Source organism: Coptis chinensis, chromosome 2 (assembly GCF_015680905.1).
Source record: "Coptis chinensis isolate HL-2020 chromosome 2, ASM1568090v1, whole genome shotgun sequence".
Classification (NCBI taxonomy): Eukaryota; Viridiplantae; Streptophyta; class Magnoliopsida; order Ranunculales; family Ranunculaceae; genus Coptis; species Coptis chinensis.
Window position 1 is genome coordinate 90,128,746 of NC_141457.1, and position 25,189 is coordinate 90,153,934.

Here is a 25,189-nt window from a genome sequence, read left to right on the forward strand (position 1 = left end):
TACTTTGAAAAGTAATGTCTATTCATAAACTAGACTTAACATTTTGGGTAATGAATGTGGGGCGCTTGAATTACAATTAATAAAAAGGATCCACCACTCTACTGAGGAGTTATGTATTAGGAAATTGTGACATAACTAATTGAGCTCAAAAACGGCCGATATAAAAATAGTTTTTAATGCTCAATTGATGTTAAATGTCACATTGGGTCAATTAAACATGGGTGTGATAGTGAAGAACAAATTCCCAATGGTTTAATTGTGAATACAAATAAAAGTAGATGGACTTAGATATAATTAATGGTAGGAAATGATTTTCTTAAAAATTTCAAAGGCCTTATTGTAAATATGAATTTGTTAATGGGCATTTTCATATTAAAGATATATATATTAAAAATGTTTTAGTATATCAATAACAAAAACTTGTATGACAAAAACTTGTCATCTTTAAGATAAGACTTGAATCTTAAGTATCCCACTGTGGCACACTTACGTGATTCTCAAAGTTCTCATTATATAAGAGAATAACTTTTAAATGAAAGGGACCATTAGTCTTTTTAGGAAAAGTACAACCAAGTAGAAGAAAAGTTTCTTAGAAGCCAAGTGTGTTGTGTGGTGAATACTACTAAAAGACCAAGACTAAGTTTTTTTTTTGATTCAAATTTGGAAATTTTTCTTTTGTGTCAATCTCTAATTCTGGTTTTGAAAGTATTTTTTCTTTTAATTCTTTTTTTATCAATAATAGATTAGCATTTTAAAGATATAGGATTAAAGTAATCCCAACACAAACATCTTCTCCATGGTTCTAATCATGGATCATATGACCCAATAGGCACTAGAAGAGGGGAACAAGTCGAGTCCAGGCTCCAAAAGAATGAGAGGTGCAAAAGAACAAATCCAACAATCCACCATTCGCCCACAAATACCTAAGGATTACGTATCCTTACACAAGAATCTCACCTACAGCTACACCTAACAAAGAACGCAACTCTGGAAGAAAATTTGAAATTCCAGATAACTAAAGAAGGTAAACGAAACATGAGCTGCTCCGGGGAGCTCAATAAGGAATCAAAGAATGCAAATTTGAATTTCACAGTGTCACAAACCCCCAGCAGTCAACCTACAACTTGTATAGTAACCTGAAAGGATCCAGCCTTGTCCTCATCAGAATCGCATATGATGAGGTCCTCAACCATATCAGTGTCCTTGCCACTCAATATCCAACAAAAGTTCAAGTTCCAAAAGATGGTCCTTTTTTATTCTCTCAGAAGCATAGGCTTGCATGACTCAGCTTCAATCACAGTGAGAGTAGACTAGTAGAGAGAAATTTCTGTCTAAGCACTATTCTTTCCACAAACAAATTCTATCACCTGTATCCACCCAGAACCTTACACCCTTCCTATTTCCCAATAACCTTATAAAGTATAAACACCAAACCAAACCCTAGTCACAAACTCAGAATGTCTGGATGTGGTAATAATGTGGGCAGAAAGTCATTTTGGTACATTCTCAGCTCATTCGGGAACTCAAAAGTTGAGAACTGAGAAATACATTTAAGATAACAAAAACATAAATATATTGTAAACTCTATACAATGAAATTGTGATATAAAAAAGTGCAAAGCAGATTTCATCCATATATCCACCTCAGGCAGCTGTTATACTGATCGATAATAAGTGCATAACTGCATACCATAAAATGAAATAACTAAAGCTAGCAAATTCAGAACTACGTGGTGGTTTACATCAACCAGGTGAGGTGTAAGCCTCAAAGAGGTATGAAATATTATCCTTTTGGGAGTTTTGTACCTGCCCAGGTATGGCCAATTGAACAATACTAGGAAGGAAAAAGGTGTGTGTGAGGGGGGGGGGGGGGCTGTGTGGTCTGAACATTGTTGAAAATCATAGTATAAAAATCTAACAGACATCATTGTAAAAAAGACGGATAGACACATTCGGCAACTTGTTTTACAATTTACTAAATTAAATTATTATGCAGGCAACTTGATTTTTTCAGCACAACATTAAGTAACAACAACAACAACAACTGACTGACAAGACACTATCTACCAACCAAAAGAAGAGAAAGAAAGAACAAAAAGAAAAAAGAGTAATTTCATAATAAACATAATTAAGTAATGTCAATGAGTAACCCATCCAACCCATCAATATAACGCCAAAACACACACACACACACACACACTGAAGTCATTTATCAGAAGAAAAACTAAGCTGTGCCTATGAGATTAATTTCACTGCCCCTTGAGGTTTGAGCCCCAAAACATACACCCTCATATATGTGATTCTAGATTTGTAGGACTTGTCAAACCTTCAAGTGGCTTCCGCCTCCAAGGTATATGACACTGCTACGCCTTCTCATAGCTAATTTTCAAAACAACATATCCTTACCGGTATGAGAGATAACAATATATGGAAAAGCACATACACACCCATGGAAATTCAAAAATAATAGGAAGGCTAATAATCTAAACAAATGCTTGTAGATGAACAAAATTCCCTAAACATCATAGCAAATCCAATATAGATGAACAAAAGAAATCTCTTCAAACAACAAAACGCAGCCAGTATGCCGCCTGCTATACAAGAATGCAATAAGCTCAAAAGTGAATTCATATATTACAAAATCAAACCCCTCATACCTCAATGTTAGGTTCTACTACAGCCAGTGATTGAGACATCGGAAGTTGAAAAGGCAAAGCCATTGACATCAAGTTTTTCAGATGGAGTAAGCTGTCCCATCTGTTCTGTAAGGTTATCCATGTTCTTCATGTTTGTGTTCCACCAAAATCTACCGCGATCAACAGGCTTGCTTTCACTCTTTCTGTGCTAGGTATCCCTTCTTTCTGACTGGACCTCCTGTGTTTCGCTGAACCAGGAGTTTCAGTTAGAAATTGTTCCCAGAAAACATCATTTGCTCCAGTAGGCACAGCAGATGAAGTAGTCCTAAGTTCCTCATTTTTCGGGGACTCCGTTTCAGTAGTAGCAGCAGCAGGCTTCGAATTCACATCAATTCCCAAATCTTTAGGACGAACATCTGGATTTAGTTGAAGGGAAGACATAACTGGGCTTTCCACATAACTCGTTGATTCTGCCAACTCGGGGGAGGAATGGATATCTTTTGAATGAGGTGAAGAGCAAAGTAACTTTGGCGACTGTGGCTGCATGCTCATGTCTGTGTCCCCAGATGATGCTCGCATGTCAGTAAGAATGGCTGCAGCTCCTCCAACACAGTGCATATCTTCCCCAGAAGCTTCACCAACCCCATGCAGAAAATTTTCCCAAGTATTCAAGGTGACCTCAAACTTCTCAAATGGTTCTGCATTCACAACCAGCATAGGAGGAGCATCTGACCACTCTCCCAACACTGGCTTGAATGTCACTATTTGATTCCGTTCGGTATTAGCCTCTTCACAAACGTAATCTGCACTAGGAAGCCTCCTCTTCTTGTTATTCTGTTCCGACTGCTGCATCAGACTTGGTATATAACCAGGTCTTTGCAAAACTTGAGCCAAGAAGGCCATCATTTGCCGCTGTCGATGTTCCATTTGGTGCAAACGCCCCTCCAAAACCTCCAGTTGCACCTCCATTCCTTTTTTCTCTTGTGAATGTCTTTGTAAATCCAAAAGAAGCAAGGCCTTATCATTTTTCAACTTCTCAATTTCTTCCTCAAGTTCTTGCCTTACTGATTCATTCAATACCCCTTGTCCAATATTCTGCATAGAATGACTGTGTATCGGCTTCCGTCTGTGAATGTTCTTTAGTAAATGTTTCTGACCTCTTACAAAATCCTCGTTCGCAAATTCCCATTGGTCAGGATCAATTTTTCTAAAACCCTGAATAATAATATCATAATTCTAATTAACATTTATAGTTGAAGTACCAAAAAAATATATAAAAAAACAATTAAGTCTGTTATACTTACATAGGTATTGAGCTGTCTAACAAAGCTGGAAAAGTTATTATGCTTGAAATACTTAGGCAACAAGTCCCTCGCAAACTCGGCGTGATTCCAAACAATGAAACTATTATTCGTCACGCTCCACGACACAACAGAATCCGTTGACTGATCATCAACCATCTCATAAGTCTTCGTAAGAAACGGAGCTGGCGCATTCGAAGAAGAAGAAGAAGAACCACTCCCCCCTTGTGACCCATCCATTTTACGCCAACACCCTTCAAATTGCACCAAACAAAACCATATCAACAATTCCTTCAAATTCTCAAAAATTCAACCAGCCCCTTTCCAATTGAGCAGCAAAGCACACTTCCAATCTTCCACTAATAAGTTAAATTTGATTGGGGAAAAGGAGAATTGGTGGGAATGGAAGAAAGATTGGATTTTTTTTAAATGAATTGAGAGTTGGAATTTGAAAACCTAACTTGATGAAAACCTTGAGAGCAAGTAAGGAAAATAAATTTTCTTCTACAAGTCAATCAGTTTTGTGCAGGACTCGATTATCCGTAAAGCCGCCAGCAGGAAATATATATAGAAATAAAAGTTTGTTTTGTGCCTCAAAACACGACAGAAAAAAAGATAATTGGTCAGTTTTGTTTAACGAATTTAACTATTTTTTTATGGAAACTACCAAATGGCTCACCAACTAAACCAATCAAGAAATATCGTTATTATTTTATGTGGGCTACTTTTGTAATTGGGATACTGAACCAAAATTGTTCTATTTTAAGAAGGGGCAGAAAAAGTGGAGAAAATGTTTATCTGGTAATAAAGTGGAGAAATCAAATAGACAATTAGACGTCAGAAGAGTCTGGTCATTGTTTGCCTGATCATTAGGAACTTCAACTTGGCTTTGCAAGTCGGAACATTCTAACAACTGAAGTCATATTCAATTCTGGAAAGAACCTGGAAAGTGCCTAGCTTTGAGATTATCTGGCATAGGAATTTTGTTGGAAATTTTAGTAGTGGTCTCGTTTGTTTCAGACAGAGTGATCTGTACGTTCTTGCTTGGCATCTAGACACGGATTAGACACGGATTATTTGAAAGGTTCTATATATAAAGTCATTGCATACATGCATGATGTTTGACTTAGATGCATGCCACAAGTTGTTGTTGTTGACTCTTTCTAGTTTCTAGTATTAAAATCAAATTTAAGAGCCTTAATCACCGGTGGGCACGGACTGAAAAAAGCAGCTGTTTACAGATTTCAGGACATAACACGACAAGGGGGAAATCGACCCCTCACAAATCACAATGTCAATTTTATATCAGCACTTTAAAATATCACACCGGTTCCTCAATACTTTTGTTCAATGGAACCCACGTCCAACCGTCCAACAACCTAGTTTACACGCACAGTTACACTTTCTTTCTGTAACTTAGAGCTGTAGAGCCCATATGCTTAAACCCAACTAAAACCCCCAAAGCCCCTGCATGAAACGTGAAAACGTAGAGCAGACGAGAAGTTTATGTTGTTTTAGAGATGGCCATGCAGTTTACGAGGTTTGACGGTGTGGGGTTTAACACCTGTGCTGTTGTTGGCCCCTATAGACTCACTGCATTCACGCATGCAAGCATGGTACTTGACTCTTACTACATGCCCAAGTGGTTCTTTATACTTGATACGATTCGAATCATTGAATTGAATCAAAAACAAAAAAAAAAGGGACTTCACTTTTAATTTGAAGTTTTAGGCCGAGTTCAATTGTCCTGTATCTCCTAAAAAAACTGCCAAAACACGGCTCCAAATCTCCAATGACCCAAGCCAGGGCAGTCTTTTATCTTTATATCTCCAAATTATTTCCCATATATGAATATATGATACATACCAAGTGATTTACAAAAGATTTTCAGAAGAGCCTTTCTACTCAGACTCCCTCTATAATTCTCTTGGGACTCCATTTCCAAATCTCACTTTTTCTTTTCAAAATTAAAACCAAATATATAAACAAAATAATAACAAATAACATGCCTAATTAAATACTAAAACTAAAAATAGTAATAAATAAATAAACAAACTTACTAATATTTTCACAAACAAAAAAAAAAAAAAAAAAAAAAAGTTGAATTGGGTGTGGCAAACAAATCATCCTATTTTACCATCTTCATCTTCAATCACACCATTTTGATACACAAACCATTCATTATCTTTCATGTCTAGTTCATCTACACATTTGTTTAAGTCAATAGAACCATATGATTTTTTGTTCTTCATTCAAGAGGCAATGTGTGTTTGATTTTTTTTTTGGCGTTGGTTTTGACAAAAACAAGAGAGAGGGAGTGATTTTTTTTTTTTTTTTTTTTTTTTTTATGCAATATAGGTAAGTTTTGTTTTTATTTTTATTATTTTGGGTTTAGTTATTTAATGGGCGACAACAACACATGGCCCAACGCAAACAAAAGTTGCGAAGTTATCTCTTATTGGCTGGATTGGAATGACATGGCAGAAAACAAAAAAATGAAATAATTAACACCAAGAAACCACAAGAAAATAAACAAATTATTCTCTTATCGTTTCTCTCTCCTCATTTCTCCGATTCCCCACTCCTTCCTCTTATGCAAAAAAATAATAAATAAATAAATAACCCCCACTAAAATGTACATTTCTTTGGATCCTATGCAGGCATGAACTCTTGCTTTTTGAAGCTCTTCGAGAAGGTCTGGAAGAAAAGATGGATAGAGATCCTCGTGTATGTGTTATGGTGAAGATGTGGGTCATTATGGAGGCTCCTACAAGGTGACTCAGGGCCTAGCCAAAAAGTTTGGTGATATCAGGGTTCTTGATACACCCATTGCTGAGAACTCCTTCACAGGTATGCCTATTGGGGATGCCATGATTCGGCCAATCATTAAGGGTATGAACATGGGTTTCCTTCTCTTGGCTTTCAACCAGATCTCAAACAATTGTGGCATGCTACACTACACTTCAGGAGCCCAGTTCATCCTCCTGCTTGTTATCTATGGACCTGGTGGTGTTGGAAGCAATCTTGGAGCAGAGCACTCTCAATGACTTGAGTCGTATTTCCAGTCAATTCCTAGAATCCAGTTCATGCCTGCACAAGATCCAAAGAAATGCACATTTTAGTGTTTTTTTTTTTTTTTTTTCAGGAAGAAAGAGTGGGGAATCGGGAAATGAGGAGAGAGAAACAAGAAGAGAAGAATTTGTTTATTTCTCATGGTTTCTTGGTGTTATTTAATTCTTTTGTTTTCTGCCACATCATTCCAATCCAGCCAATAAGAGATGACTTCGCAACTTTTGTTTGTGCTGGGCCATGTATTGTAGTCGCGCCCTTATTTAATTGGGTAAGTTATTACTTATTTATTTGTTTCTATTTTTGTTTTTTGATTTTTGAAAATATAAATATAATTTGGGTGCCACGTAAGATAGAGTCCAGCCAATAAGAGATGACTTCGCAACTTTTGTTTGTGGTGGGCCATGTGTTGTAGTCGCGCCCTTATTTAATTGGGTAAGTTATTACTTATTTATTTGTTTCTATTTTTGTTTTTGATTTTTGGAAACAAAATATAATTTGGGTGCCAATGAAGATAGGGAGTTATGAAGGAGTCTAAATAGATTTTTGTTTCCATAAATGAAAAAGTAACTAGACCACGTAATTTGAAAAATAAAACAAAAACAAAACTACTCTAGGGTCTGTTTGGAAGTTTTCTTTTTGGAATTGGAATTGAAAATATAATTCCAAGACTTCAATTTCAAGTAGTAAAAATTTATGAATATATGGAAATCTAAAGTTTCTCACACCCTATAGAAACTTACAATTCATTGATTTTGGGGATTTAACGCTTTCCATTCCAAAGTGTAGAAACGGTTGTCAAACAGATGGTTCTTAATTTTTTAAAATATATTCCTGAATTCCAATATAAAATCATAGTTGCCAAACACACCCTAAAACCAAAAAAAAATTCCCCTTTTTAACACACACACACACACACACATTTCTTTAGACATGCCTCCCCCACTTTAACACCTTGATGCCGGTCAACAAGGTTTGATTTTGTAAAGTTTTTTTTTTTTTTTTTTTTTTTTTTTTTTTTTTTTTTTTTTTTTTTTAAACAAGAAAATAAAGAATTGTTTATGTTTATGTTTATGTTTTTTTTTTCTTCTCTCTGTCGGAAGAAAATAAAAAATTTAAACTAACCGTTAAAAATTGGTTTTTTAGAGGGCATAATTGGTATTCTATCATAGGTGTTTTTTTTTTTTTTTTTTTTTGTTTTGTTTTGTTTTTTGTTTTTTGTTTATTTTTTTATTTTTTTTTAAAAAAAAAAAAAAAAAAAAAAAAAAAAAAAAAAAAAAAAAAAAAAAAAAACCTAGGCTAATAGTCAAACCTTGTTGACCGGCATCAAAGTGTTAAAAGGGGCATGTCTAAAGAAGATTAGAGTTGGAATTGGAATTGGAATTGGAATTGAAAATAGAATTCCAAGACTTACAATTTCAAGTAGTTAAAATTTCTCAATTTGGAATTCCTATGTTTGGTTGCACAACAGAATTCATTTCCAAATTCCACAGAATCTCAAATCAACTGTTTGGCCACTCAAAATTTCCAAACCAAAGTTGATATATTCAAAAAAAAAATGTGTACTCTAAACCAACAGGCCTCCCGACCAAATTTATTATAAACTTTATTTTTGAATGTTTAAACCTCCTCTTTAAAGTAGTATTCTAAACATTGAGATGCATCATCAACCATTCTTTCTTAAAATCATCCGGAAGCCCATAAAAGACGTGTTCCTTAGTCTTATCAGCTGCAAGCAAATCAACAACTCGTGGTGTTAGAGAACGATCAAAATCCGGAACTTTATTAACTTCTTGGCATAACTTGTTCACATCAACGATGGGGAAGACGTGCACGGAGTTGGTCTCTACCATAAACTTCAATGTATCAATCATGGAAGTCACAAATACAAAATGCAATGGCATCACTCGTGGCAAACTTTTTTATTTGCAGATTGTTTCTCATCCGAACCTCTTTTCAATTGTTTGTCACTTCCTTCATTTTTGCCATTAATGTCCTCATGGCCATCATTCTCAATGCTGCCATTGTTTTTAACTTCTTCTCTTGCTTTATCAAGTTCTCCTCCCGTGTTAGCGCCAACTCCTTTTGCATTATTCTTCCCAACAATAATTGCTAACTCATCATAGTTTGTGAGAGGCTTATACCTAAACCTTTTGGCATCGGGATGTGATCTGCAAATTATTTAACCAATATTTAATAAAAACACCTTAACAATAAAAGGCAAATTTATATTACTAAGAAAATTACCTTAACATGGTTATCCCAACCATCATCCCTCACCACAATCATCTTGCGATTGTCATCCCACCGAATCGATTGGTCTCGGGCTCGATCCACGATATTAAAATTCTTAGTCCAAGTCTTTAAGCGAGCTTGAACATTATCCTTTGTCATTGCTTTTCCACATTTTTCTTTGATGGCATCAATGATTCTGATCAAAACAACAGGCTTCCAACCTTGTTCAGATTTGTTTCCCTTTTGAACTTGGTCAAGAAACGCCTCTCGGTTAATACACGATCCATCTCAATTGTCCAAACCACATAGTTTCCTTTTGCTTTGGTGTTTTTGGTTGTTCAGTGATTGATTGTTCTCCATTTCTAATAGTTCAGAAGTTACATACAAAAATTATCATTGAGTTCCCATGCAACATGATACAAATGCTTATTAATTAGAAATATAAAGAATAACATAAATTCAATCCAAGAAACATTGCAACAGACCAAACATAGACTAGAAAATAAAACATTCTCAAGTAGAAAAACTATAAGACTAAGTCATTTAACGATTTCAATTCTCAAGTAGAAAAGCTATAAGACTAAGTCATCTAACGATTTCTCGACGCCATATAGTCAACAAACATTTGTTGTGCCATCTGGTCCCTCATTACATTCCAATCATCATTGCCATAACTAATTTCAGTGATCAACTCATTTGTCTCTGGCCCTAAGATTTCCAACTCAATATCAACCTCAGCTAATAAAGGATCATCTGAATCTATGGTCATTATATAATTGTGAACAGCACAACAAGCAAGCACAATCTTCACTTGCATCTCAAAACTATAAAATGGATCACATCTTAGTATAAGCCCATCGTTTTTATCAATCCAAATGTCCTTTCGATCACATTGCATAGCGATGAATGCCTATGATTGAATAGTTCCTTAAAATTTTGTGGTCTTCTACCTCCCCTCCATTCATTAAGATGGTAGTGAACACCACGATACGGGGCAAGAAATCCAGGGGCATTGGCATATCCCGCATCCACAAGGTAATAGTTACCTATTTAAAATGACAACACTTCATTAGTCAATCTATTTCTAATCAATATGTATATCGTACTTTAATAACAATTGGTAAATAACATACCAATTGGAACAAGGAGTGGATCTTGCCTCCATAATGTAGATTGTAGTACTCTACTATCTGCCGCAGATCCTTCCCAACCAGCTAAAACGTATGTGAACTTCATGTCCATTGTACATGCACCTAAGACATTTTGTGAAACTTGTTTCTTCCTATTACGATAAGCTCCTTGTTCTGCAAGTGGGACTTTTGCAGGGACATAAGTTCCATCTAGTGCTCCCATGCAATCCTAATATCCCGTGTTGAAAAGTTTTAGATGAATAAGAACAAAACTTTTGTTCCCACAAACAACACATATTTAAAAATATAAATTTACCTTAAAATATGTAAATCTTGGATTCTCGGCAATTTGTGGATATGGAAGTCCCCCAAGTCGTCTAACAAGATACTTATACACACGTATTATTGCATTCAAAACTCGCTTAAAATGACGATGAACAGTTTCCCCAGAACGATTAAAACCAAATTTTACTACTCAATTTCTTACATCATGTGCAATGGTATGTAAAAAATATGCAATCTGTTCCTCTAGAGAGACAAACTTTGAATCTTGTATTCCTCCTTTTTCGATGCAAAAAATCACACAAACTAAGAAATTGGATTTTATTCATTCGTAACATGTTGCGACAATCGTTATCATTCCTATTAGTCAGCCTATTCATAAACTTCTCTCTTTCAATATCAAGATTGGATGTAAGAAATTTATCTATATATGTATCGTGGTACCATCCTACAGCACACAACGTTGTAGCCACACATGTAGCTATAACAACATCCATACTCTCATCGTCAGTATCGTATGTATGATCTTCCATCTATATTATAAGCATCAAATTATTCATCAATACATACATGCAAAGAAAATGCATAAAAACATTTACTTAATAAGCATTGCAACAAGAAGTTTCATCATCAAAGTGAGGAACCCTTTAATTCTACATGGTCGTGTTTACTGTGACACTTGCAAATGTGGTTTTGAAACCCCCGTCACTACATACATCGCAAGTATACTATACTTATTTCAGATCTGACTATTATAGATTGATTAAGGCAAAGTATTTGAGTTTAGATCTGCCAACCCTTAATCCACACACTGAAACCTATGATACATATTTTTTATTATGGGTCTTGTAGCATCTTATTATAAATGAATATAATTTAGTAGCGACTCATAATACTCGTGTTTTAATTTATTTGCAGTCGTATAAAATTATAAACACGGATCTTCCTATTGAAGTCTTGCTGAGATCGTTCCAAGCGATATCACTTTTAAACATGAAAATAAGATTACTGAGCTTTGTAGAATCACTAAATGCCTGATCTTGTCTATAATTATAGTTGCATACACAAATGCATAATATTTACTGCTGGGTACTAAAATACTTATTCCGATAAGGCAGACAATCTCGTTGTTGACACACTAAAATACTAAAATGATCTGTAAAAAAGAGAAAATGTTGCAAGTGGGTGGAACGTATATTAAATTTTTACAGTACTAAGAGACACCCTGCAGGTGGTTTACAGTACTGAAGCGGTGACAGACTCAAGTGGAGCATGTGAAGTTTCTGTTGCAGATGACCATGATGATTAGCTATTTGAATCAATGCTTATCAACAGCCTTCAGAAAGATTGTGCATCAGCCATGCCTGGACGTGAGAGGGCTCATGTGATTCTTACAAACAACGAACAATGGGATCAACTCAAACAATCGTTTTGCCAACAACTTGGGATTCATCAAGGATGAGCCTTTGGCGGCATGTGCCCAAGTTCTCAAGTTATACGAGGGCGACGAGGTGTAGAATAAATTGGTTTTGTTCGGCAGCAGTACTTGTTATTGGTGTTGAATATGTTTGGATTCTCAACTTTATTGTTATGAGATTCTAATATTTGTTGTTTTCGTGACTCACAAGTCGCCATTTACATGTCAAGAATTTCAATGAAGTCACTTTTACTTGTTTATTGGTCATGTTCATTTAAGATGATTCCAGATTAAACTTTATGTTCAAAACAGTAAGTCATTGATACATAATAAAGAGAACTAGAAATTTAATATAAAACATAAAAAGTAGAAAGAAAAAAGATAAGAATTATAGAACTGTGCAAACAACAACAACAAGAATAATGAGAGATGAGAGATGAGAGATGAGAGATGAAAAACCAACATAAACAAGTGAGAGAGTGCACACCTTGGACGAGTTGCAGAGGAAAAATGGACGAGTTTTCGACTAGTGTTGGTAGAGAGATCGAGTGGGATGTACGAGAGGTTTTAAAGAAGTAGAAAATATATCTTACCCGATAATTTTTCACCCAAAGGAATTGTGGAATAATGGAAATCTCAAGTTTACCCCCCACTAGAAACTTCATGATTCCTTTATTTTTTGGTTTTGGAGTTTCCATTCTAGCGCACAAAAGGTTGCCAAACGAGGTAACTCCTAATTCTTGGAAATATATCATGAATTCTCCCCTCAAATCCAGCATTCCAAACACACCCTTGGGGTATTTCTAATTCCCAATTATAAATTTTGGTTGGGGATATGTCTAAAATACCCTTAAATTTTTAATACACACACAGTCGCACACCGGTGATGAGGAAACTATTGCCCAAGCCTAAGCCCAAGGAATGCTTAAACCCAAAACCTCAGCCACTGCCTAAAATGTAAAAACTAGAGTTCCTCCCACGCACTGTCACTCTCCATTCACTCTGAACTCTCATCAAACGTTTCATCTGCTTAAACCCTAAACATGGTTTATCTCAAAACCCTTAAACCCCAATTCTTCTACACACTTCTCAAAACCCAAAAACCATCACTTTCCACACAACCCCATCCATATATCACCTCAAAACTCCATAAACTCACTTCTGGGACTAATTCGTTCTCACCTTCTTCACACTTTCAAAGAATATTTTCCACTTCAGCCCAATTAGAAGAACATTCCGAAACTGATGTAGAAACCAAGCCATTGATAAAGGGTACAAAGGGTTTGGATGTTTTGTTTAAAGAAGCAGTAGGACTAAGTGAAAGAGTAGAAGAAGAAGAAGAATGTGAAGGGGAAGTTTCAAATGGTTTTGTGGATATTAATCAATTGAAGAAGAGTTTGAAGAAAATAGAGAGAGAAGTGAGAATGATGAAAGGGTTTTGAAAAATGTAGAGAAAAAGGAGAATGGTTTGAAGAAAGAAGAATCGAATTTAAAGCGGGAAAGTTGTTGGATACATTGTTTAAGGAGAAGTCTGATTGCGAAAAGAAAGTTGATGTAACTGAGAAAGGTTCTAAAGAAGATGACCTAAAGCAGTCCATGACTGAGTTATCACCGGAAATGGTTTCGCTTTTGCATTGTTTGCATGAGAAAGGGTACTTAAAAAATGCGAATTTCATGCAGTCGAATAAGTTTGATTTGAGCTGTTCCTCGACATATTATTCTCGCACTTTCTTACAGGGTGCAGCTGAAAAGTTTGGAAAGGATCATCAGGAATTATTAGCGAAGTAAGGAAAATCTTACTTACATTAATCTCATTTCTATTATTGTTTGTGCATAGATAGATTGCGTATACTAAACTATCTACAACATCCACGTTAATAAATTTTAAGCTCATCCAACTAATAGGAAGAACCTTTGTTTAGTTATTTTTTTGTTTTACTCTATATTGAATACATGATAAAAAGTGGATATAAGGTAGAGTCGCTTTGCATGAGTAAGGTGTGTATAGACTTTCATCAAATACAGATTGTAACTGTTTTTGGAAATTTGGAGACTAATGTTTGGATTATTGGAAGTTCCCAACTTGACAGTTTAGCAAGGAACTCAAAGTGAACATTAAGCTCTTATCAATTCCTTGCCATTTTTAGCTTGAACCTACCAGGCTGAAGTTAGTTGGTGGAGCTGTAGATATAGCAAATCTAGGCTACTAGCTAGATACCATGATTTGGAAGTAACTACATTGGACTGTATACACTCTGCAGTGGGTAATAAATAATTTAGTCAGAATAATATCTTTCTTTTATACCTTACAAATTTGAACACATTCATAATTTGGTTGATCAAGTCTCTTTGCAATTTGATTTCTAATCTTAGTCATAAATGTAGTTGTTAGGGTAGTCCAAGTATTCCATGTAAATTCTGTATGGAATTTTGCATCAGCGGGAGTGTGTTTGTAGTTTTATTGGAAAATCAATAATCATCGCTCCAGTTAACAAGCCTACTATAAAGAAAACCACTGTGTTCTTTTCTGTTGGAAATATGTACAGTGACACACTTGTTGATATTGAAAAGAATGCCTTCAACTCACGTAAAGCATGCTCAATAGAATTTGCCACCAATTCATTTATGTGGTGGGCTATGATGTGATTCTGCCCCATGAATGTAGCTTTTGAATCAGTATCTTCTCCATCAAAGCTAGCTTCTCAAATTACATCAAGTGTAAGGTTGGAAGAAAATAAGAACAGGTTTTGACTTGATCAGTTGTGTTGGGATTCACCCATTAAACCTTTGGTATTGCAATTTTCTTCTTGGCATTGAACATGAATGCCTGGTTGAATGAAATGGAAGAGATGATCTTCATTGGATTAAACTTTAATTGCAACAAAAGGCAAGGATTTGAAATTATAATAGCGTAACTGTCACGAGATCTCTCTATAGAGAAGATGCAAGATTTCGTGATTTGTAGCCAAACTTATTCCATTGACAACAGTGTGCTGCATGCCTCGCATTGTGGGGATAGCCATCCTGTAGGACAGAGAGGATGCTTGTATTCGAGGTAGAATAAGATGAGCGATCTCTTAATGATGTATTTTTCTCGTTTATATTTAGGAGGAGGCCTCCCCCAGCAGTTACATACAACCTTGCTACCCCTAAATCCCTCCCATCAACGTGAATATAATTTGGACGACGTTTGGGGCAACCCCTCCCCAAACGCTTGACCGACTGCGACCCTGAACTGGATAAGCCTTAGGACCTCCTTCCTGTATTGTATTATCTGTTTCTGCGGAGTTCTTATTTGATTTTGTTATATTTATTTTCTTACACCGAAGCACCTATATCAACTCTCAAGGGGGGAGGGGGGTTTTGTAACAAGGATAACTCTCATAGTTCATAAGCTCTATCAGTATTTTTGTCCATGGAAAATACCATATAGATATGGCTATTTCAACTTCAAGAAATGTATTCTTTCTATGCACTATTGTTGGTCCTGTTGACTTGTGATTGGTACGAATGTAACATGTCATTAACTGATCATTGATTAGCATCCAAGACAGTAAAGGGTAACTTTATCACCCTACCAAAATTCACAACCAAGAAATTGGGCTAGAGAGTCTCATTTAAAAAAAAAACAACTCTAAAGCCCTATCCATAATTTTTTTGGGTTTTAATACCCCTACATTGTTTTTATTCGCCATAAGTGTTTTTTTATAGAAAATCTTTAGAATCTAAGCTTTTGACTTCGAGACCGAAAAGCCACTGTTATTTTTAATATAAATTATTCTCTTTTTCACCCTTCCAAGATAACTACTTGTAGATAAGATAACTACCGTAATAAAGATTGAATAAGATAACTACTTTTAGATAAGATAACTACTAGAACAAAAAGAGTAGATTTTGGGTTTGAATAGAATTTAACAAAAAGTACCGTGTATTGCTCCAAAAGTTAAATTTGACACTACCTGTTTTCATCCTAATGTGGGCGTTATAAACTTATACATTTTAAAATGCAGATGCACCATGTTATAAACTTATATATTTTAAAATGCAGATGCACCATGTTATAAACTTATATATTTTAAAATGCAGATGCACCACGTTATAAACTTATATATTTTAAAATGCACGATGCAATTCCACGTTATAAACTTATACATTTTAAAATGCATACACACCACGATTTTAAAATACGATACAAAATGCATTTGATTATTTATTTTGTGGGTTTGATTAACTACTATTAAATGAAACGGGTTGGTTTAGAGTTTATTGTTTATAAATTTAGAATATAGGGATTAGGGTTTAGTGTCTTAAGGTTTAGGCTTTAGGCTTAGGGTCTAGTTTATAGGGGTTAGGGTTTAGTGTCTTAAGATTTAGGGTTTAGGCTTAGGGTCTAGTTTATAAAGATTTTGGGTTTAGTGTCTAGTGGTTTGGAGTTTAGACTTAACGACTAGTGTCAAATGCCTCCACAAAATATTGGAGGCATAATATTTTTAGTTTTTTCATTACCGAAAAGCTAGTGTGCTTGTGGTGTACTTTCAACAGATAGCATCTCGGGCCACTCATATAGGCACAAATATCTTGGTGTATTGCAAAGAAAGAAGTATTGTCCAAGGGCTCTCATTCCTCACAAGACTCATACACTCTGATGCACCCTAGATGTCCTCTTTTCATTATATGCATTTTTAAATGTGAAGGCAGGTAGTTATAAGTGAATTTTTTGTGTGAAATTTAATTTTTTGTTTTGTATCCCACTATGGTACTCGGTAGATAGTCGGTTATGTTTGTTTCCAAGTGAGGATATTTTCGTCTATTCTTGGTAAAGTTGGATAACAGGTGGTTAGTTCCATATTCAGGTCAAATTGGAGTATTAAATTCTAAACAAATTTAAGGAGTCTTAGGACTACTAAATATTTATAACTAACTCCTCTAGACTAATTTTCTGAATTCACAACTGATATAAAGCACCTCTCTTCAATCCTAGAATTCTTGCCAACTTTGACCTGCTGTGTCTTCTTATGTCTTTCTTGGTTTGGCCATGAATAACCATTTTTCTAGCGTTGCAGATTATTGTCAGAGGAGGATGTGAAAAGGCTTCTACTTTTTGGTTGTCCTTCTGTTACTAAGAAAAGTGCTTTTGCAGCTAAAAGGTTGCGCTCTTATTTTAACATTCGGGAAACTATGGTAAGTGGTCTCTTACATTGAAATCGTTCACTTTTTTTATATTGATTTTCGTCCATCATTTAGAGAGATTTTATTTTGTCAAAATTGTCATGTGTGCGTTCAGGTATGCCGACCTTGCAAATTGAATAACGTATGTGAGTTCGCGAATCATATTGTGGGAAAGAAAGCTGATGAGATGAATGTAGGCGATTTGATGAGAAGTCTCACTTCGTACGGGTTTGGGTTGACGCATTCAAACCTGATTGTACCAGATGAAATTAAGGATTCTGTAAGCAATTTGCTCAAGCAGGTGGTCACGCATAGTCAATGATGTCATTGGTTATATTCTAAAAGATCGGGACTATGCGTACATCATAACACTTGGTCCCGATCTTAAGGTCTGCTTCAGCCCTTGGAATTCTTGTGGTGGTGTGCACTTCCTCTCTTTCTTCAAGCCGGATTATTTGCACATTTCATTTTCAAGAAAGTTTACTACAAGGACTACCTGTATGGTTGTATCCAGGGAATTTTTTCTTGAATCTATGATGTTATGATCTAAGTATGACTTACAATTCTGTCGATAGATATTGATCTAGTGGTGTAATAACAATTCTGTCTTGATTCTTGAGTCTTGACTTGTCCAGGTGCAATTTTTCGCTTTTGCAATTGTCTACCATAAGCGCGTTACTTGGGCCGACTCATCAGTTCCAAGCTGCGCCGTCCAAATCAAATTATAATGTTTTTTGAACTACCTGTCGCAGTTGCACTTCCAAAAAGTCAAAAACTCTATACTAATCAATAAATCACCATGCAAAGTCATATAGAATCAAAGAAGGTTATGGTTATGTAAATTCAGTTTTGTACACTTTGGTTCCTGTTCCACTCTAGGCTGTGCTTGTTTGCCTATAAAAATTTCCATATAAACTTGAGCTAGAACCATAGTTCGTGATTCCGAACAAAACTCCGGAATTCCGCTCGGAATTTCGGTTTTTCAAAAAATCAAAATTTTAAATATAGTGTCGAAATAATCGAAATTCCGAATTCTATAGGGTCGAAATTTATTGGATTTCGGTTTTTGGATTTACCGGAATTCCGAGAATTCCGAAATCCCGAACTATGGCTAGAACAGAGATTTTGAACTAAACTGTGTTTTATAGGCACCAAATAAGTGTTCCTACAAGTTCCGGCAGTGTTCGTCACTGAAAAAGGTGATTTAATCAGGCACTCATCAAATTGCATTGGGCAACTTTCGGCCCAAGCTCGACAACTAAGTCCAATAACAATAGCCCAATACACCCTGTATGGGTCGTATACATGACCTAGGAGGTTAGTGGTGACAATGGGACCGGATGCGGTATAGTAGGGGGAAACAGGTTGCATAGGATCGATCCCAAGATCCCAACCGGCCTGAACTACCGCGAGATGTGGAGAGAGGGAGAGCGGAATCATAACCGCAAGATAACTGCCGCGATACGTGGAGAGAGATGAGAAAATGGAAGAAAGAAGATCGAGGGACAGGAGTGAGTGGTGGGAAAAAGAGAGGAGGATATAAAAAAAAAAGGGGGAGAGTGAGAGGAAAAAGAGACTAGTGAGTTTGTAGGTTATAATTTTTGTGTATACATTTTGGCGCCGTCTGTGGGGAACATAGGAGAAAAATGGCCACTATAGCAAAAAGAAGAGTAGGAAGACCTAAGAAGGGAGCAGTCAGAGAAACTATTGAGGAAGTAGAGAGTGCTGAGATGGTAGGGGTAGGAGAGGAAGAAGTATCAGATGTGGCGGCGGACGCCACCAGACTTATGCAGGAGGAGATAGTTAGGTTAAGAGATGAGAATGATGAGTTGAGAAAGGAGAAGGAGATTACACGGGGTGGAACGGAACAGGGGGATCCCAGGGGCAGTGAAGTGGAAGGGGAGAATGTAGAGTGCCCGCTACCGGACGTCGAACCAACAGTGGGCATCACTTTAGGGGTAGTTCAGGCTATGATTGAGAAAGATAGGGAAGTGAATCGCGTAGCAGAAAGAGTGAACCAGAGCGCGGCACAAAAGGAGGTAGCGAGCCTCAATAAAAATCCGCTGGCAGATTCAATATGGAATTCCGAAGTACCTAAGAGGTTCTCCCAGCCTAGGTTTGAACGGTATGATGGGAAAGGGGACCCCACTAATCATTTGCACCATTTTCGGCAGCAGATGCCGTTATGGCAAGAGAGTAAGTATGATGGGCTCCACCAGATGATGTTCCCGCCACCTTAAGGGGAGCCTCGGACCGGTATTACCGGTTGGCTTCATGGAGCATTAAAGGGTTTGAAAGAGTGGAACGCACATTTGTCGATCACTTCATTCACCGTAAGAGAAGGGTGGTTGACATCGCGCTCTGCTCAACATCAAACAAAGGGCCGCAATCATCATTGAGGGAGTTTTATGCAGATTCAAGGAGGAGACGGCGAGAGTGGAAAGTCCGATGAACATACGGGCGGTCATAGCCTTCCAAAGATGGTTTAAGATCGGGAACCAGAGTTCATGAGTCGGTATCTAAGATTGAAATTACTACGTTGCATGCTCTGTATCCGAAGGTAGAGAAATACATACGATATGAGGATATAATGCGAGAACGACAAAGAAAGGAAACGAAAGAGGGTCGGGAAGGCAAAGTCAAGGGGAGGTTGAGAGAGATGATCGAAAGGGTAAAGGTAGAATAGAGCGACAGAGAGAGATGATCTTACAGAGGGGAGAACCGAGGGCCAGAGAGGACATGAGATCAAGGCAGAAGAGAGGTGCGAGAGAGGAAGCCATATTGGGAAATGGAACAGACTCCTCTTAACCGACCATTAGAGGAGATCTTGTCTCTAATTAAGGAGCACCAATATTATGAGGGGTCGCGGAGTACCCCAAGGGAGATAGAAGGGAAACCATTTTGTGAGTATCATCAAATCAGAAACCATGCCACGAACGAATGTTATGCCTTGAAGTGGTTAGTAGAGAGGATGATTGAAAAAGGAATGCTCAGAGAGTTTGTTGCTGAAGTGCGTCAAGCCGAGAGAGTGCCAGCTCCGGCTAGGATTTTGGGTACGATCAATGTCATATTTAGTGGAGAGACTCTGGGGAGGAATGCACATAGGGACAAGGTAAGAAAGACATCAAGCCTACGACAGGTGAATGAGGTGGTGAGTGTACCGCGGTTAATTAGTGGAGCCGCGACGGCCGACGGAATCATTATGTTCACCCCAAAGGATTTGGAGCCGATAATTTCGCCGCATGAGGACACCTTGGTGATTACCATAGCAATGGGAAATTATCTAGTTCGGAGGGTGTTGATAGACTGCGGCATTTCAGTTGATTTGTTGTTTAAAGGGGCCATGGAGGAGATGAGCATCGACAGAAACCAGTTGAAGGTTCCTCAAACCAACTTGTATGGGTTCAATGGCAGTATGACAGAGCCCATAGGGGAGGTAAAGCTGCCGGTGACCGCAGGTCCGGCGACGGTATTCACTAGGTTCATGGTGGTGGATTCTGAGTCGCAGTATAACGCAATTTTAGGGAGAAAATAGATTCATGAAATGAAAGCCATTCCATCGACATATTACCAACTAATCTGCTTCCCCACGAAGGGGGGAACATATGAAATCAGGGGGGATCAAGTGGCAGCGCAGAACATCCATCAGATCACGGTGAAGAGATTGGTCCGAGGAACCAAAGGGGAAGGGCCATCTCAGGAACAAGGATTCGCGTAGCAACTACAGGAAGCGGGAGTGACAAAAGGGTACGAGCCGCCGTTGGGACCGAAGACGTTGGATACGATTGAAGTAGTTAACCTGGGAGTGAGAGTTGAAGATAAATTTACATCCATAGGGACTGACTTGCCAGAAGAATGGAAAAAGAAGCTGGTGCGGTTCTTAACAGAAAATTCAAGTGTGTTCGCATGGGCGATTGAAGATATCGCGGGTTTAGACCCAGAGTTTGCATGTCATCATTTGCACATGAATGAAAGTGCAAAGCCGGTTAGACAAAAAATGAGAAGTTTACGGCCCAAATATGCTGAGGCTATTCGCGAGGAGGTTGTACGGTTGAAAGGGGCGGGGATAATAAGGGAGGTAGAATACACAGAATGGTTGTCCAATGTAGTCGCGGTCACGAAAAAGAACGGCAAGGTCAGAATGTGTGTTGACTTCACGGACGTGAACAAGGAGTGCCCAAAAGATTGTTACCCAATGCCGCGGGTGGATGAGTTAGTGGACAGAACTGCAGGATTCAAAGTGTTATCTTTCATGGACGCGTCCATGGGGTATAATCAGGTCGCTATGCATGGCCCGGATCAGGAAAAGACCACGTTCGTGGTGGAGGGCGGCACGTACTGTTACACCAGGATGCCCTTTGGTTTGAAAAATGCTGGGGCGACATTCCAACGATTAGGAGAAAAAATGTTTCAAGGGAAGATTCGAAAGGGGATGGAGATATATATTAATGATATGGTAGAAAAGAGCATGTCGGAGGAGGAACACTTGGAAGGTCTTCAGGAGACTTTTCATATATTGCAGGCACATAAACTGAAACTCAACCCCAAGAAATGTACTTTTGGGGTAACTTCTGGAAAGTTCTTGGGTTACATAGTTACACACCGCGGCATAGAGGCGAATCCTGAACAAATCAGATCGCTGATAGAAATGTCGTCCCCTCAAAATGTAAAGGAGGTGCAAAGTTTAGCAGGGAGAGTCGCGGCCCTTAATCGTTTTATTTCGAAGTCATCGGATAAATGTCGACCATTGTATCGATTATTGAGGAAAACACAAGACTTCAAATGGACCGCGGAATGTGAAGAAGCCTTCCAAGAATTGAAGGATTATCTAGGGAAGGCGCCTTTATTGTCGCGACCATAACAGGGGGAGAAACTGTATTTGTATTTGGGGGTTTCGGAGTACGCGGCGAGTTCGGTCTTGGTGCGAGTTGTTGACAAAGTAGAAAAGCCAGTGTACTTTCAAAGCAAGACCATGTTAGACGCAGAGACCCGATACAGCCGAATTGAAAAATACGCTTTGGCTTTGGTATTTTCTGCCCTAAAATTGAAACCATATTTCGAGGCGCATTCAGTGGTAGTAATAACAAATCTGCCTCTCAAGCAGGCACTGAGGGCAGAAAAGTCAAGAAGAATGCTAAAATGGGCGGTAATGCTCAGTTGCAATGAAATTCAGTACCAAATCAGAACCGCAGAAAAAGCACAAGCAATGGCGGAGGTATTGGCAGAGTTCCCAACCAATGACCCAACGTGGGGAGAGGAGATGGTAATGGACCATGAAGGAGAGCCTAACCGCGACCCATTGGACCCATGGGATTCACAGAACGGTTGGAGAGTTTTCGCGGATGGCTCTACTATAGATACAGGAAACGGAATAGGCGTAGTCCTGGTAACTCCTGAGAATACTAGGCTGGAGTTATCAATGAAACTGGGATTCGCGGCTTCAAATAATGAATCAGAGTATGAAGCAGTAATAGCGGGTTTAGATTTGGCTCAAGATCTGGGCGTGAGCGAATTATCTGTTTATTCTGATTCTAACCTGGTGGTGTGCCAAGTGAATGGGGGATTTGTGGCTCGTTGCCCAAGGATGGCAAGATACTTGGAGGTCCTACAAAGGAAAGCGAGCAAATTCAGTAAGATTAAGTTTACCCATTTGAATCGCGGAGAAAATAGACATGCCGACGCATTTGCTTATGTTGCGGCGGTATTACCAGGAACGGAAGGGCGATCTATTGAAATAAAGGTGTTGAACAAGCCTAGTACCACGGAAGTAGAGAATGTTTGTCTTATCACGGAGATTGATCCTGGTTGGATAACGCCCATCAAGACTTTCCTGATGGGGGTAGAGATTGATAACACATAGGAGAGGTGTAGAATGGAACAGGTGAGCCAAAGATACACTTTAATAGACGGGAGTCTATATAGAAGAAGTTTCGGCAGACCAATGTTAAAATGCATAGGTCCGCCGCATGTTCAGGAAGTGTTGGCTGAAATGCACGAAGGGGATTGTGGAAGTCATTCAGCGAGGAGAACAACCACACACCGTTTGATTTCGCAGGGGTACTTTTGGCCACACATGAAGAGTGATGCCATAGAATATGCCAAAAGATGTGAAAGATGCCAGAGGTTTGCACCGGCGATACATCGCCACCGAGCCGTTACCGGTGTGCTTTCGGCCGGGCCGTTCGCCATGTGGGCAATGGATATAGTTGGACCGCTGCCCATGGCAAGCGGTAAAAGGAGGTTTATGTTAGCGGCAACAGATTACTTTACCAAGTGGGTGGAGGGAGTGGCGCTGCAACAAGTCAAGGAAGAGAATGTGAACAAATTTCTATGGGAGAATATCATTTGCAGATTTGGATTGCCACATACAATCGTCGCAGATAATGGGACACAGTTTACTAGGAAGAAAGTCCGGAATTTCCTTCAAGTGTTCAAAGTGAAGCAAGGGTTCTCAGCTCCCTACAATCCGGAGGGGAATGGACAGGCCGAAGCTTCAAACAAGGTCATTACGGATAACCTTAAGAAAAAGCTGGAGGAGCGAAAGGGGCATGGGCTGAACAGTTACATCATGTGTTGTGGGCATATCGAACTACACCAAGAACATCCACTATCGAATCACCGCTCGCGAATGGCGTCGGGGGTAGAAACCGCCATTCCAAAGAAAATGATAGTATCCACGACCGTAACGCAGGTATGGAAAGTGGACTGAATGAGAAAATATTAGCCGCGGATTTGAATCTTGTTGAAGAGAGAAGAGAGAAGAGAGATAGCCCGTATTCGGTTGGAGGAATACCATCGGACTCTGCAGACGATGATAAACGAAAGTGAAGCCACCGGAGTTTCAAGGTGGGGACTATGTGCTGCGACGAAGTTACTCCCCGCCACCAAGAAAGAAAACGACGGGAAGTTGGGGCCAAACCGGGAAGGTCCATATGTCATCGATAAGAAGGGTACATCCGAACTTATGGATTACTGCATCACGACGGAGAAAAGATAAAGAGGTCGTGGAATATCAGAATGTTGAAAAAGTTCCATGTCTAGGACCTTTGTTTAGTCTTTTCGTATTTGATAGCGCACTCTTTGTATTGTTATTATTATGACTATGAAATAAACATGCACTTCTTCCAATCGAGTTAGCAGTAGATAATAGAAATCAAATAAGGGACGGATATAGTTGCCACAACAAGCTTCACAGCGGTTCAAAGAGAGCGGGGAAGGGAAAATCCCTTCGCGTACTGTATGTCCGAATCTATCTGGGGGCAACCTTGACTAACTTCACAGCTATACAAAGAGAGAGTGGGCGGGGGAAGAGCCCTTCGCGGACTTCATGTCCGAATCAAACCTGGGGGCAACTCTGACTAGCTTCACAGCTATACAAAGAGAGAGCGGGGGGGACGAGCCCTTCGCGGACTTAATGTCCAAATCAAACTGGGGGCAACCCTGAATAGCTTCACAACTACACCATAACAGGCTATTTGCAACGGCAAAAAAGCGTTGCTAATAATTTTTGCAACGTTGCAAATATGGCGTCGGTAAAGTGTTGGAAATATTTGCAACGCTTAAAAAGCGTTGCAAACAGAAATTCAAAGCGTTGCAAACAGAAATTTCACAAACGCTTTTTAAGCGTTGGTAATTTGTTAAAATTTTTACCAACGGTTTTTAACCGTTGCAAAGTTGTTAGTTAATTTAAAAAAAAATAATTTAAAATTCGTTTGTAACGGTTATAAAGCGTTGCAAATTTGTTAGTTAATTTTTAAAAAAAATAATTTAAAATTCGTTTGTAACGGTTATGAACCGTTGCTGATGGGTTGCTAATAAAAAAAAAAAAATCTCATTTTTTGTAGCGAGACCAAATTAAACCAATTTGGTGGTATAACACATTAATATCGGTTCCCCTAGGAGTAATAAAGTTTTGTGATCAAACCGCTATCACAACGCCTATTTCCACTTA

The 25,189-nt window shown here is 38.2% G+C and overlaps 1 protein-coding gene, 1 long non-coding RNA gene and 2 pseudogenes across 3 annotated transcripts; 3 read left to right on the forward strand and 1 right to left on the reverse strand.

The window, feature by feature from the left end:
* Positions 1–2,625: 2,625 nt before the first annotated feature.
* On the reverse strand, positions 2,626–4,254 carry LOC147518801 (heat stress transcription factor A-4b-like; annotated as a pseudogene). The gene is made up of 2 exons (XR_015211886.1): positions 3,940–4,254; positions 2,626–3,850 (listed from the first exon to the last, which is right to left on the reverse strand). The product of XR_015211886.1 is annotated as a heat stress transcription factor A-4b-like (transcript).
* A 2,411-nt stretch (positions 4,255–6,665) lies between these two features.
* LOC147518802 (pyruvate dehydrogenase E1 component subunit beta-4, chloroplastic pseudogene) lies at positions 6,666–6,983 on the forward strand (annotated as a pseudogene).
* A 6,558-nt stretch (positions 6,984–13,541) lies between these two features.
* Positions 13,542–17,499, forward strand: LOC147518803 (uncharacterized). Its single transcript, XR_015211887.1, has 3 exons — positions 13,542–13,853; positions 17,133–17,250; positions 17,354–17,499. It is a non-coding gene; the product is annotated as an uncharacterized LOC147518803 (long non-coding RNA).
* A 2,527-nt stretch (positions 17,500–20,026) lies between these two features.
* On the forward strand, positions 20,027–23,098 carry LOC147518804 (uncharacterized). Its single transcript, XM_086594021.1, has 3 exons — positions 20,027–20,696; positions 21,075–21,802; positions 22,343–23,098. The coding sequence occupies exons 1-3, from the start codon at positions 20,027–20,029 to the stop codon at positions 23,096–23,098; spliced, it is 2,154 nt and encodes a 717-aa protein (XP_086450147.1).
* The last annotated feature ends 2,091 nt before the right edge of the window (positions 23,099–25,189 follow it).

Bases quoted from the DNA above. Each gene is read 5' to 3' on its own strand.
- LOC147518804 (XM_086594021.1), top strand. From the start codon at position 20,027: ATGGAACAGACTCCTCTTAACCGACCATTAGAGGAGATCTTGTCTCTA. The intron at 20,697-21,074 runs GTCCGGCGACGG...TTACATCCATAG, and splicing joins AAAGCTGCCGGTGACCGCAG to GGACTGACTTGCCAGAAGAA. The intron at 21,803-22,342 runs GTAACTTCTGGA...CCTCTCAAGCAG, and splicing joins CCAAGAAATGTACTTTTGGG to GCACTGAGGGCAGAAAAGTC.